Source organism: Mastomys coucha, unplaced genomic scaffold (genome assembly GCF_008632895.1).
Source record: "Mastomys coucha isolate ucsf_1 unplaced genomic scaffold, UCSF_Mcou_1 pScaffold6, whole genome shotgun sequence".
Classification (NCBI taxonomy): domain Eukaryota; kingdom Metazoa; phylum Chordata; class Mammalia; order Rodentia; family Muridae; genus Mastomys; species Mastomys coucha.
In genome coordinates, this window is record NW_022196912.1 from 93,257,930 (window position 1) to 93,273,564 (window position 15,635).

Below are 15,635 nucleotides of genomic sequence, written 5' to 3' on the forward strand. Positions count from 1 at the left end.
TGAAATGCATGTGCAATAGAATATTTAGTGATAAAAAGAAAATCATGCATCTAAGTTAATATGATGAACCAGAAAAGCCGTATGTAAAATGAAATGTTAGACATAGAAAGACAAATTCTACATGATCTCATTCATATATGGAATCTGAAACTGCTCTCATGTTAGTAAGAACAATGGTCACCACAGAATGGTGAGGGGACATGGAAGAGATGAGGAGAGTAGAATAAACAAATACAAAGTTGTAACTGGATAAGAAGAAAAAGGTTTGTCATTTAATTGTACATCACAGTAGACTGTAACTAACACTAATGTATATTGAAAAATACTTATACAAGTAGATTTAGAATGCTCAGCACAAATGGTAAATGTTTGAAGTGACAGACATGCTAATTACTCTAACTTTATCATTACACAATTATATATTATCAATAAAATCAACATAAAATAATTTAATATTATTTAACAAAACTTTCACTTCTTTTATCTAGCAGTAGTTCCTTCTTTTTATAAGTATGTCATTCTACATTTTTTTTTCTATTAAGAAAAAAATTGGCTTTCTTTACAATTCAGAACCTTTTTTTTTGTTTTCATCCCAGGTTTCCTTTATATCAAATAAGAAACTATATAAATAAGTCATGATTTTCTACATTTGCAAATTTTCAGTATAGACCTGAGAACTTATCTACTCTCTATCAATGGGAGAATACATGGGTGGTGGTATATATTGGGACCCTCAGGGAAAAAGGTAGAGAAAGCTGAGGGTGTGATGATCAGTCTTGATTGTCAAGTTGATGAGATTTAGAATCACCATGAAAACAAAGCCCTAAGGCAGGTGTCTGAAGAATTCTCTGTAGTAGGATAGCTGAGGAGGAAGAGCCATTGTAACTTGGTAGTATCATTCCCTGGGTTGGGGTCCTGGCCTGATAAAGGAGACAGCTAGCTGAGTACCACCATTATCACCCTGTTTCCTCAAGATGCAATGTAACCTGCTGCCACAGCTCCTAATACTATTACTACCATCCAAGGAGCCCAAACAGACACTTTGTAAGTTGCTTTTGTCTGTCATTTTGTTTCTGCAATAATAAAAGAAGCTAATTTAAGGGGCTAGGAATAAGAGTGGACCTAACAGCTAAAGAAATGTTTTTTCTTAGAGTTTTCAGAGGATGTGGAGTTTTACTTCCAAGTAAATTTGGAATTTGATTTTGGATTTCTAGCCTCAGAGGTATGAGACATAAATGTGTACTTTAGCCCAGAGTTTACGAGACTTAGTCATGATGATCCTAGGATAACGATGCAACCTGAAGTTCATCTTGATGGTGACTGCGCTTTCTTTGAGGAAAATACTGGCTAAAATCAAAGCTTTCTACCCAACTTTTTAATTGTAGAAAAATATATACAACGTCCACCATTTTATCCACTGGAAAGTACACTATTTGGTGGTATTAAATATATTTGAAAGGGTACTCAAACACATTCTTAATGGAGTCAGTTTTAGTTTTGGGCATTATCTAGTCAGGAGAGACACTATGAACTAAGCCTTAGGGGTATAATCCACTCTGGAAGTGTCTAGGGCTGAGTATTTTCTTGCCCCAGCAAAGCTCAGTAAGACTTTGCCTTACTTATATTGAAATTCTGATAAGTGAAAGGAAAAGCAGAAGTTAGTAAAGCATAAATACACTACTTCTAGAAAAAAAACCCTTAAATTTCATTTTTTCTGATGAACATATTTCACTTTCATAATGAAACTGTTTACCTTTTATGTTGTTTTAGATGGTAAACTTTTATTTTTAATTATTAAATCCATATAAACACAATAAACTCCTGGCCAACTCCAATTCCTCACAATAAACTCAACTTTTTCCTGGTCCTGCGTTTCCTAAGACGAATTGCTAATGTTTGAAACTGCTACTTTACTTCTACCGTCCAGAAAAATTTCCTTGATACTTAATTTTAGAATGTCTTTTGAGATGTTTCGCCGGGCGTTGGTGGGCGTTAATCCCAGCACTTGGGAGGCAGAGGCAGGCGAATTTCTGAGTTCGAGGCCACCCTGGTCTATAGGGTGAGTTAGAGGACAGCCAAGGCTACACAGAGAAACAAACAAACAAACAAACAAAAAAATTGAGGTGTTTCTATAGAGTAATAGTGCCATATACTGTAATATGGCAATTCCACTATGATTTCAATATTCCCAATGTATACTAGAAAATTTACAGTATCAAATCTTATATACACTTTCCTTATTAGTTCTCACTGTACACATTAGTAACATCAGAGAGCTTTTACTTTTTCACTGTTGAGCGAATTTTACAGCTTCTCTTTGGCATAGCTGAATTGCTATCACTAAGTACTTGATACTGGGACAGCTGCCCTGACAACTAACATAATGTTCAGTGACTAAGGGATGGGCTGCTTAGGTGGCCTGAACAGGATGATTCACAGTACAGGCAGGACCAAATGGAATCACCTGTGATTGTATTATACTAACACTGGTGTGCATTCAAAACTTTTGAATGATTTACCTTGAGGAACTTTGATTTAATTTTCTTTATCTTTCTGAATACCATATATGGATACAATGAAATATGATCATATATATCTTCTAACTTGAATTTTCTATTTAATATTTTTGGGCCACAGATAATATGGAAATGGAAATCACAGAAAGGAAAATTGTAGAAACTGGGGACAGTAAAGTTTTTCTTGTATAAATTTTAATTGTTATAGCTTATGGAATATATGTATTGAACAAAATAATTTGAAGACAAGCATCTATACTTGACTAAACATTTCATTATCTTTCAGTAATCTTAGTGCTAATATTTAGTAAAATATAATAATCCATGTAATCTTAAAACTTATATCATATTCCCCCTACACAACTACATCTTAATGAATTACATCAGAGACTTAGTTCAGTGGTAGAATGCTTCCTTAGTGTGTGTGAGGCCCGGAGTTCATGCCTCAGTATAGAAAAGAAAGTGAAATTCACGAATACTACTATTATAGATGCAGAAAATCCTGTGTTGTTATTGATTTGTGAAAGTGCTAGTTATTTTCACATGAAAAATTATAAAATATTCTGAATTGGAGGGCATGCCCATTTAATCTATTAACCTTCTTTAAAGTTTGAAGGAACCTGTTAGTGGTCAGGTTTATAAGTTCTAAATACTAAGAAACTTTTCCAATCATATAGAATTCACATGTACCACATAGAATAGAGTAGGCTTGAAAGCTTACAATGTAGTCAACAATTTCATCTCATCTTTAGTTTAAGATAAATGACACATTTGGGCAAACTTTCTCAGCAATCACCATCTTTTGAAACCAGTTAGGACTTCTTTTGCCACCAGGATCTTTGGTAGTAATTATGGGAGGTGAGTTCATGGTCTGGCTTAAACATTTAATCCACTGTCAGAAATACTAGCTATACATATAATCAAAAATGAATTATTTTATCCTTCCTCAACTCCACCCATCATTTCTTTTTGTCCTCTTATTTAAAGACACAATGTGAATCTTTAGTGACTAGGATGAGTAATACTATGTTCTGACTGGAACAATACAAACCCCATATAACCATATAACAGATTTTAGACTAAGAGTAGATGATTGAACAATTTTTGATACTTTTTTGTTTTGCTTTTAGGTCTTACTATGGCGAACAAACGAGAAAACACGTACACGCACTTAAAAAAAAATTACAGAACCAGAAAAGGGTATTTAGCAAACCTACAGAGAGAGAGAGAGAGAGAGAGAGAGAGAGAGAGAGAGAGAGAAAGCCAGCGATCTCCACTCCACGTGCCCTGCTGCAGACACCTAAGCTTCATCTGCGAAGTCTGTGGAAGGCTGTCTCCGAGAAAGAGGCGAAAGCAAAGTCAGATCGAAATCCCGTCAGGATAGAGTTGACTGCGGGTCACCGCTGGGGCGGCACCGGGTAACCTATCTCAGCCCGAGAGGGGACTCTGGTCCCAGTGGCCAACGTCCTGCCACCCGCGCAGCTTCCTAAGCCACCTCCAGGTTCTCCGGCGCCTGCCAAGGAGCGGAGGCCACCTCGCTGCCGCACCTGGTCCGGAGTGGCTCCAACCGCGGGCAGAGCCGGCGGAGAGCGGATGAGGCTGCCGGCTCGGCGGGGGATTGCTTCTGTCTGGGGCCCCGCCGAGGCTGCTGCGTTCGTGCCTCGCGCGCACCCGCACCGTGTCCGCCCAGCCAATCCCGCGCTACTCGCGCGCCCAGGAACCTTCCCCCGGTCCCACTCGAGGCCGGACCGGCTTCCTTCCCGCTCCCGGCCCTCGGCAGCCGAGCTCGCACTCCTCCCTCCACTCTCCACGAGTTGCACGCCTCGGGGTGTAGCTCCGCCCCCGTCCCCGAGTCCGCCCCCGCAACCTCCAGAGCGTGTGCTTCCCTTCTCTCGCCATCCAGGCGTCTCGGGTCGCAACAACTCCGCAGAGCCTCTGGGTCTCGCCGGCCTTGGCCCCGCCGCTTCCGCGCTCTGTCTTCCGAGAGGCCGCCGCTACTCCCACCCCGGGCATCGCTTGCTTCCTCCCCGCCGGCCTCGGGGTCGCGCGGCCCGACTCCGCCCCCCTTCCGCGGACCCGCGCGCTCCTGGCTCGGCCTTCCCCCCCCCACAGCCCCCCCAAACCCCACGCAGGCCACCCGGGCGCTCGGCCCCCTCCTTCCCGCTCGCTCGCTCGCTCGCCTCGCGCACTCCGGGCGCCCTCGCTCTCGCGCTCTCCGAGGCAAGCGCGCTCCCGGCCGGCGCGCTCCGGGCTCCGGCTTCTCCCGGCTCCTGTCAGTGCGGTGACTGCGCTGGGAAACATGGCGACCGAGGGAATGATCCTCACCAACCACGACCATCAAATCCGCGTCGGAGTCCTCACAGGTAACCGAGGGAGGAGGTCCGGGGGAGGCCGCCACGGCTACTGCCCTGGACTTGCCGGAGGTTTCTCGCCCGCGGGGGTGCTTCTCTGCGGCCTCGGGAAGAGGGCAGGCTGAGCAGGGGGGACCGAGGTTGGGGGGGTGGTGGTGGTGGTGGACGTATTTTACAACCGCTGCGAGCTGCTGGCGATTCGGGTGTTCCCGTGTGCTCCCACGGGGAGCTGGGGCAGGCCCGGTGGGGTGTCAGGCCCCCCGAACCTTAGCTGCCCAAAGTCTCTGGCCCCCGGGGACCAAGGGACCGGTGCGGCGGGCGCTGCAGGGCTCCGCGCTGCCGGGGCGGGCGGCGGGATCCCGGCTCCGCAGTCTGAAGCACGCTGCTCGGGGTTGGCCGGGCGCCTCCTCCACTAAAGCTCTTGCGAGAGGGGGGAATCCCATCTCCACCCCCTTTTCTCCCTTCCCCCCAAGCCGGCGGCTTCGCGGCACCTGCCCGACAGGACTCGGGGTTCAGCAGGCGAACTCTGCTCCGCCTCTGCTTGCCCCTTCGCGGGCCGGGTGTCCCCCTCGGCAGACGACGGGACACTCCTCACCTCCCCCGGGAGCCAGGCGACTGGCTCTCGTCCGGACCCCGGAAAGTGCCTCCCTTCTGCCTTTCCTAGCAGAGGGCCCTCCCTCTCTGTCTGCCTCTTCTCCTCGGCGAGCACCGGCTGCTTGCTTCCCTTGGCCGGGAGATCCAGCCTCTTTTTTTTTTTTTTCCTTGAGAAGGAAGGATTTCCTCTGTCGGGTTCTTTTCTCCCCCTCCCTTTAGGGAACCCCCTCCCATTCTCACTCCCCGGTGGATGGTCCTGAGGCTGGCGAGGAGCGCACTTTTCCCGGGTCGCGTTTCCCTCCCTCGCGGAAGTCGTGTGTGCTCTGCATGTCTGATTCCGTGGCGTTGCGTTTGGGTGATCTCCCTGAGTTTGGAGATAGGCAGTTGCTGCAGGGCATGACTTCCAAGAGGAACAGCAAGCGTATTTGTAGGGGTTTCGGCTGAGGTTCTGTAGTTGGCATGGTTCAAGTGTAATTGAATGGAGAAGCGGGGTGTGGGGGGATGTTAAAGAATTATATTTGGAGTCTGAGGCTTACTGTGGAGTAAAGGAAATCCAAGACTTAGTGATGTGGTTTCAGAAAAAGAAGCTATGTAGAAGGGAATCCTAGTGTTTTCTCTACTTCATTTAATTTTTTTTTCTTGTAGAATTCTGACAGGTTGAGATGATGCCCGGGAAGGAGCTAAAGTGAATGAAACTTGCTTTCATTATAAAGTAGAAACAAATCTTTGATTCTGCCAGTAGATACCGACTACAGTGTTTAATTTAGCTGCTGACTTTTATGACAAGAGGATACCCATGCTCTTGTTCTCCCTTTTTAGTAACTGGGCTTCCTTTCCATGATGCGCATTTGCAGATGTTGATAGCAGTTTATTGAATTTTTCCGAATCAAAGCCTCTGGAGTAAAGAGACTAAGTCAGTTGCAGGGAAGGACACTCCCCCCACCCCCCCATCCGAATATGCAGATGGTGTGCTGCTTTTCCTACTGCAACTGTTTCTTCTATGAAAACTCAGTTGTAGCTTACTGTTCTTAGATTTGATCTTGTTAATTTTAAAAGAATCTGACAGTGTGATGTAAGTAAGTGTTCCTATCCTTTAACAACCGTTAACTTTTAATTTTGGCCATGTTTTTTGAAAATTAATAGACAAGTGAAAGTGAAATTTTATAGAAACAAAAAAAAATATGTCGGCTGTCTGTAGAAATCTAAAGGCCCTAGATAGGGCCTGTGTTTAAAATTTAAACTGAATGGTTTGTTTTTAAAGAGCATGCTCACCCTGTATTTTTACTTAATTATTTTATTTTGGTCAGGTGACAGTACATAGGTGTTTCGTAGAGTGGTTTGAAAGATATAGCTCTTGTCTATGCTCTGATAGGGATAACTCTGATAAGTAACCAGTTGAAAAATGCATCATTACTGTATAAAAGTTGTCTTAATATATTGTCTGTGAATTTTGGGCTTAGATGCTAAAGGGATTCTGTGTTCAAATTTATTAACAGAAAATGTGATTACCTGAAGGAAACATTTAGTACATTTAATAGGGTCAAGAAGAAATTGACTGTTTAAAGGGGAATTGAAAGTCAGTAGCAGCAACTTTATAAATAAATATGTGATTGAAGATGAGGCTCTTGAGCAGAATAAAAATGTAGCATAAAGGCCTTGAAAAGCCCAGGTGAAGACGTAGGTGGCATAATGTCAGGGAGAGAAGATAAGGTTGGCAGTGGAGTTAAAGACAGTTAAGAGGCGCTGTCTCATGAGAATGAAGTACAGCAGTCTGGGAGGAAAAGTCTAAGAGCAGCCATACCGGTGGTGTAGCTGAAGAATGAAAAGAAGCTGAAGATTTAGATGAAATGGTAACAGGACAATAGAGTTTGATGATAAAATGGATATTTGAAATCAGAAGTAACTCTAGAGATTTTTCTTGAAGAGTTACTGGTATAAACACAATATTGCTTACTGTGTGATAGAATCTAAAAGTATGGGGAAAAATCAGAAGAAATAGCACTAACTTCCAATCTGTGAGTAGTTGATTTTATTACAAACAGCTTAATTCAATGAATTGGCATTTCATGTGATCTTGAACAATAGGAAAAACAATCCTCTGAAAGAGAAGCTATGTCATTCAAGTTGTGGGATTTTAGAACAGTTTTACTTTAAATGATTTTTTTTCCTGAATTTTAGAGTAAATTAAAAGGCTACTCTTGAAACTGTGATTCTTTCAAGATATAATTTCTGGCTATCACTCTCTCTTTTTTTTCTTTAGGCAAGGCTGTGTAGTCCAACCTAGCTTTGAACTCTTTATCCTGCCATCTCACTCCTTATCTCAAGTACTGGATTGTGGGTGTGCAGTCATATCCAGCTAGTTTATAACTTTCATTCTATTTTCTTTTCTTTTTTTTTGTTATGTATTTATGTATTTATTTATTTATTTATTCCTAAGACAGGGCTTCTCTATGTATCCCTGACTGTCCCGGAACTCCATCTGAACACTAAGCTGGCCTTGAACTCAGAGACCAGCCTGTTTCTGCCTCCTGAGTGCTGGGATTAAAGGTGTGTGCCACCAAGGCCCTGGCAGTTTGTAGCTTTCTTAAAGGTGGAAGGAATGGTTTAAGAAAATGCCCTGGTGCTGGACATGATAGTAAATGTCCATAACCTCAGCTCTGTTCAGACTGAGGTCAAAGAAGGGTCTCAATTTCAAGACTGGAGTGGGGGAAAAAGTCTCCTAGCATGTTTCACAATAGTAGTTTTAAGTGTTTTGTCTAAATCTGTTGTACAGAAGTAGTAGGAAATGTGGAATGTGGTCTACCCCTATAAACATATAAACACTTTACAGTGTGTCTGAATAATACTGTCTTGTTACTTCTAAAGTTCTTAATTGGCTTCTTTATGACATTGTTGCCAGTTGAAAGATAGTATTTGTTGTTCTCTGAAATCCACCATTCCCTCAGTATTTTTCTGATCTTCATTTCAGTTATGAATTTAACAAACAGTAAGTCTGTGCAGCTTATTATATGAATTAACTTCTTTGGAATTTTAAAAGAAAGGGAAATGTTTAGCAATGGCATTTTTTTGGCCTGACTATCTTGAATCATTTAGGATTTAAAGCTCAGCTTGTGAGAAAGTAATGCTGCTATTTTATTAATACTGTTTCTTTATCAGGAAAATAAGAATGTATATATAGTATATACATGAAACTACATTGTACATCTTCTAATTGTTTTTGTGTGCTTGTGGTGTAATGGAGCATGTGTGGAGGTCAGAACTTTCAAAAGCCAGTTATCTGTTTCTACCATGTGAATCTTGATGATCAAATTCAGGTTGCCAGGCTTCTCAGAAGCAACTTTTCCCACCAAAGCCCTCTCTAGTCCTACATTGAAACATTTTATGTTGAAGATTATGTACCTTTAAGAATAAATATGTTACCTGTCATTATTTGGTGCAGATTTGTAGGAAAGGAAAATTATATAGTTTTTGGTGACCTAAGTCTAGTATTTTAGTAGTGTTAACTTTTCTAATGTTCTCTAATTATGTTATTATTTATAGCAGAGACTAGTGGTAATTTGATAATGATTAATGTAAGACAGGTAAACAAATACGTGCTACCAGGAAGCTAGAGAAACCTCTATAGCAATATTACCAGGGAAATAATGAACGCATGCAACAGTGGAGCTCATGTTCCAGTGTGGGTTCTGTATTTTAGTAGGAACGCATGTAACCGTGGAGATCATGTTCCAGTGTGGGTTCTGTATCTTAGTAGGAACGCCTGTAACAGTGGAGATCATGTTCCAATGTGGATTCTGTATCTTAGTAGGAACTCATGCAACAGTGGAGCTTATGTTCCAGTGTGGGTTCTGTATCTTAGCAGATAACACTGATAATATTTGGTACCAAGGTACTTAAAAAAAGATGGTAATTCATTACCTAAATTTTGACTAAGAGTAGTTAGTACATGTTAGAAAAAGATGAACGCTTTTTTGTGTGTGAACAAATTTTCTTGTTTTTATGATGGAACCTTTCTGTAGATGTAGGTTGATCTTGAACTTGGGATCTCTTGCCTCTGCACTGGAGTGTTATAATTATAGATGTGTACCACCATAAACGGCTAGGATTTTTTCTCTAATAATTATATACTTCTATATTAAATTGTAGATTCAAAATCATTAAGAGATGATTGAGCAAATATGACAGTAGCAATAGGAATTAAATAAAAGCTAGAACATAAAGATATAGTTATATGAACACTTAGTATTTCAGTCATTCAGAAACAGTTGTTTAGAACATCAAACAAAACACTAAATTGTCAGCTGAGGAGATGCTACTCTTTAACTCTGGGGTTGTCCAAACATTCATTCATTCATTCATTCATTCATTCATTGATTTTTTTCAAAGTCATACAAGCCCCCTTCCTTTGTTTCTCTCCTTCTTTCTTTCTGTTCTGTAGATTGAACTCAGGATTTTTGCCATCTAGGCAAGCACTACTGAGCTGCACTCCCTGCTGTATTTTTTTCTGAAAGCCCTTTGTTAATGATATATAAATACATCTTTATTTTAAGAATAATGTTATTAGGTAGGCAAGTCACTATTGAAAATAAAACCTAAGTTCTATGTAAGGAATTGTATGTTAATGGCAATTTTACCTTTTTTGGGAGTAGAGTTAGAGTTAAAAAGAAGTGTACTTCTTAACTATGTTGTTTCATGAATTCATAGATGTAAGTAATATATTAGAGAAAATGAGTGATTTATTTAGTATAGAAAAAAGTTGTTAGCCTTGTACTACCTAACCAAGGATAAATGTGAACTTCTGATCCTCTTGCTTCCACCTGGTCAGTGATGGGATTGTAGGCATGTGTTGCTGTGCCCAACTTTATGAAGTACTAGGATTAAACCCAGAGCTTTGTTCATGCTAGGCAAGCATTCTATCAGTTAAACCCCATCCTAGCTTCCAATTTAACTTCTAATCAACTTAATACTAACATTACTTGCCAAAGACTATAAGTTATTAGTTGATGTATAGCAAGTTTCAACTATATTAAAAACACATATGAGGGCTGGAGAAATAGCTGATTGGTTAAGAACCCTGGCTACTCTTGTTGGAGGACCTGGCTTTGGTCCCAGCAGTCAAATGAAAGTTCATCCCGTCTGAAACTCTGTCTTCCTTGAGCACGGAGCATGCATGTGGTAAATGTACATCCACGAAGGCAAAACACTGACACATACAAAATTAAAATAAGTTAAAAATGTAAAAGACTACATGCCTTCAGAGAATGTAGAAGAGAATCAACAGTGTGCTACTTTGGAAGAAGTGATGAATAAGAGTCTATTTTTACTCTTGCTAGTGATAGATTGCTGAATAAGTTGAACAGGGTACTTTTTTGGAAGTCAGTTAAGTAGATAAAATATATGCTTTGCTTCTGTAAATAGGATTGAAGAACAATGAAGTATATTTGGAATTTGAGGTGTTAAAAAAAGAAATCTTAGAAAAAGAAAGCAGAGTAATCCACAAAGTTTTCTTCCTTTGGGCCTGGGCTGAGAAAAAAAATACTAAGAAAGAAGAAAATATTACTTTATCTGGCGAAATGTATACTAATTAAAGCAATTTTTTGAGTGATCTCGAAAAGCAAATTTTAATATTGTGAAAGAGATTCTTTCCAGGTTGTTTAATGAATTAATAAGCTAATTTATATTTAATTAAATAGAACTTTTTGAAAATTTCATAACTTAACGCCAATAATTTTCATGGTAGTTTACCAGTATTTGTATGTACTGAAAGAGAAGAATTAAATCTATTATACTTAGGAAAACTGCTACTTTGAAAAAGGAGTTAGAAAAGGAGATGTAAAAATGTATTACCATAGTTTTGGGGTAGATGGCATTGTACCAAGGGATAATTTGACTCTTATAGAGTCTAAGCTGTGGGACAAACAATATTTTTGCAATGTCAATTATACTTGATCACTTGTAAATTAAATTACCATTAAAATAAGCATAAGTAAATCAGGCATAGAGTGTGGAGTTTATGTATGCTTTTAAAATAAAATCAGAAACGTCAAGGAAATTTGAAGAGAACACATCATTTGATTCCCAGTCTATTTTAAAAAAATTTTTTATTTGTGTATGTGCATGCCGCCTTGTCTGTGTGTGTACTGTGTATATATAGTTGCTTACGGAGGGCATGTGTGGCCTTTGGACACATTGGAGCTGAAGTTAGAGGCAGTTGTCAGCTATCTGATATGGATACTGAGAACTGAACCCAGGATCCTCTGAAAGAACTGCAAGTATTTTCACTGCTGAGCCATCTTTTCCAGTTCCTTCCTATTCTGAGGTTTTAAACTCTTTTCTGCACTTGATCTTAGCCAAAAGGCCGAGAAGCAATTTTAAACTCTTTTCTGGTATTAAGATACTTTGATAAAAATTTAAAGAGCTTGGTGTTGTAAAATGTTGGAAGACCCCCCTCTCTCTATCTATACATATATATGTGTGTGCGTATAATAACTTGCATAAGAATTAACTTATTCACTTTACAGCCTAGTCGCTGCCCGCTCCTTATGAGTCTACCCTCACACAGTCCCTCTCCCTATCCTCCTCCCCTTTTCCTCTGTGTGGAGGGATGCCTCCCTGGGTATCACCCACCTTGACACATCAACTCTCTACTGGTCTAGGACATCCTTTCCCACTGAGTCCACACAGCTGATTTAGTTACAGGAATGGGATACATGGGCAGGCAACAGATTTAGGGAAAACCCCCTGTTCCAGTTGTTGGGGGACCAGCATGAAGACTGAGCTGCACATCTACTATATAAGTGTGGGGTGGAGGGGGTGGGGAACACTAGGTCCAGCTCATGTATGCTCTTTGGTTGGTAGTTCAGTCTCTGGGAGTCCCCAAGGGTCCAAGTTAGTTGTCTCTGTTGGTCTTCTTGTGAAGTCCCTTTCCCCTCAATCCATCTCCTAACTCTTCCATAAGACTCCCTGAGTTCCATCCAGTGTTTGGCTGTTGGTCTTTGCATCTGTTTCAGTCAGCTGCTTGGTGGAGCCTCTCAGAGGATTTTTATGTTAAACTCCTGTCTGCAAGCATTACAGTATCATTAATAGTGTCAGGGATTAGTTCTTACCCATGGGATGGGTCTCACTTTGGGGCAGTCATTGGTTGTTCGTTCCCTCAGTCTCTGCTCCATCTTTGTCCCTGCACATCTTGTAGGCAGGACACATTTTGGGTCAAAAGTTTTGTAGGTGGGTTGGTGTTCTTTATCCCTTCACTGGGAGTCCTGTCTGGCTACAAGAAGTACCCACTTCAGGTTCCATATCCCTGCCATGCTAGAAGTCTCAGCTGAAGTTACCTCCCCCCCACCAAGACTCATTGGGGCCTCCCCCATCCCAGCTCTCCAGCACACCCTAGAGATGCCACAATCCCCACCCCCAATTTCCATTCCCTTTCCTGGCCCTCTCACCTGTCTCTCCCCACATTCCCCTGCCCATCTTCTCTCCCACCCAGTTCCCTCCCTTCATCTGACTTCTATGACTATTTTATTCACCTTTCTAAGTGAGATTTAAGCATCCTCTATTGGGCCTTCTTTGTTGTTTAGCTCTTTTGGGTGGCAGACCCGTATTTTTAATCTTAGTCTGGCTAAGTTTTATACCCTTAAACACATTAAATTATTCTCTTTGTTTCTCACTGCTATAAAGAAGATTCATTCTGTAAGATCATAGAGGCTCTCAAGACAATATTTTGTCCTTTAGAAAAATACAGGATATTAGATTTAATTTTTCTTGTTCTTATAATTAGATTATGGGGGAAGGTAGATTATCCATAAAAATTTAAGAAAATAAGACAGGTTAAAAATGTCTAAAATTTTATATAATTATGAACTAAAGGAAAGTTTAGACTAAAATGTCTAAATTAAAAGACTAAAAAATTTTTGTGGCATCAAGTTATTTTAATCTTACACTTAGCTTAAGACTCAGCTTAAACTTTAATAAAATCTTTCCTAGAAATTAAACTCTTCAGTTATGTGTTTCTCACTTTTCTATCAGGAAACAGTCTTATAAGTGTCTGTGTCCTGTAATCATATGCATTTAAGAGACTTCCTGGTGTAGAAAAGACTTTAGAGCCAGACAAACTTGGATGTCATGCTGTAGTGCTTCGAATGAGAATGTCTTTAAGGGTTTATTTGTTTAAATACTTGATCCATAGTGATAGAACTATTTGAGGATTAGGGTTTATGACCTCATTGAAGGAGGTATGTTACCTGGGCCAGGCTTTCATGTTTCAAAAGAGTTGGGCATTCCCAGTGTGTCCTCTCCATCACTGTTTAAGGAACAAGATGTGAATTCTCAGGTGTTCAGTTGTCATGCCTTCGTTCCACCATTATGGCTGTAACCCCCTGAAACCATATAAGCCCAGTTATGCTTCCTTAGTTTTCTTGGTCATTGTGTTTTATGACAACTCTCACTAATACATACCTTTTATTCGGGAAGTTATTTAACCTCTCTGAATTTGTTTCCTTTTCCAGAATTACACTGACAGCATATTTCTTCTTCAATATAAACTTTTAAGAGCAAAGATAATGCATGTGAATTGTATTTCTAATCCCTCATGTATATACATCTTATATTATTAAAAGTAAGTTTTAAAACTCTTCACATGGGTGTGTGCATTTATTTCTTCATTTGTTGTTTTATTACTAATGAAATAATTGCATAGAAGGTAATTAAATAAAAAAATAGGTACTGTGATATGTATACACTATCTTAGAAAGTAGCCACCCAGCAACATTTACTTATTTATTTATTTATTTATTATTTATTGTTTTTTCGAGACAGGGCTTCTCTGCCAGCAACATTTATATAAACCAGTACTTGGCTGTTATTATTGGACTGACAGTTCAGATAGATGGAGTTGAGGAGGTTTTTTGTTTTTTAATTAAAAGTTCTATATTCTTCCCCACTTGTGATTGAGGAGAAGGACGACCCTGTAGGATGACCAGCAGTCTCAAATAATCTGGACCCCCCGAGATCTCTCAAACACTGGACCACAAAACAGGCAGCATACACCAGCTGATATGAGGCCCACAACACACATATAGTAGATGACTGTTGGGTCTGTGTTCATTCAGAGATGATGCACCTAACCCTCAAGAGACTGGAGGCCACAGGGAGATTAGAGGTCAGGTGGGGTGGGGGGTGATTACATCCTCGTGGAGACAGGAGGTGGGGAGGAGGTATGTGATGTGGTACAGTCGGAGGGTGGATGGGGGGAGGAATAAAATAGGGAGTGGAAATAAATAAATAAATAAATTTTTAAAAAGTTCTATATTCTATATTGTAATAAAATATGATATAATGCTTTGTTTGGTATCAAATTTTCAGATAGTGCTTTAGTTGTTGACCATACTTTGCATAATTATTTTAGATTAATGGAATTTGATGTCTTCGTAAAAACTAAACATTTGATGGAGCTGAAGAGATGACTCAGAAGTTAAGGGTACTTGCTGCTCACCCAAGAGGACCTGGGTTTGGTTCCCTGTACCCACATCAGGTGGTGTACAACAATATGTAACCTCAGTTCTGGATATCTGATGCCTTCTAGTCTCTGTGGACACCTGCACACTCATGATATACACAAGCACATACATATGAATAAAAAATAATTCTTTAAAGATATCTTGACAATCTGAAACTATAGGTAAAATTTTGAAGTTTTGTTATTTTGAAGGCTCATTCAAAATTCTCTTAATGGCAATACAATAACATGGACATTTGCCAAAGTTATGCTTCCACTGTTACTTATAAAAAACATTTGAACTAGTTATATTTTTTTAACTTTAATGTCCTTGGGTTTAAACATATGTAATTATGCTTACTGTGTAGGATTAGTATGAAAAACAAATGAAATGATATACTTATGAATTTCTGAAAGATCAGTCCCTCTGTTAAGTAATACAGTAGTAAATAAAAAAATTGTCTTTTGCCCTTGTAGTTTATATTCCAACACTAACTTGAGAACATTCATGGTTTATTTACATTGCATTGTAGAAAATACAGTATTGCTGTATTTTACCTTTTATGTGGATGACTTAAGTGTAACTCCAGAGCTTGATCTTTCTTCACATGTAGCAAGTTTTTATATAAAATTTTAAGTTTCTATACCTTTTCTGCTAAGAACATGTTTTTTTTTTTTTTT

General features: G+C 39.9%; 1 protein-coding gene across 1 annotated transcript in view; it reads left to right on the top strand.

Annotated features, from left to right (window-relative positions):
* Window positions 1-4,687: 4,687 nt before the first annotated feature.
* Gphn (gephyrin) overlaps window positions 4,688-15,635 on the top strand; it is a 435,141-nt gene continuing 424,193 nt past the window's right edge. Inside the window, exon 1 of the mRNA XM_031357728.1 lies at window positions 4,688-4,879. Coding sequence (XP_031213588.1) covers window positions 4,816-4,879 — 64 coding nt within the window. The 5' untranslated portion in view covers window positions 4,688-4,815. The remainder of the gene's footprint in view (window positions 4,880-15,635) is intronic.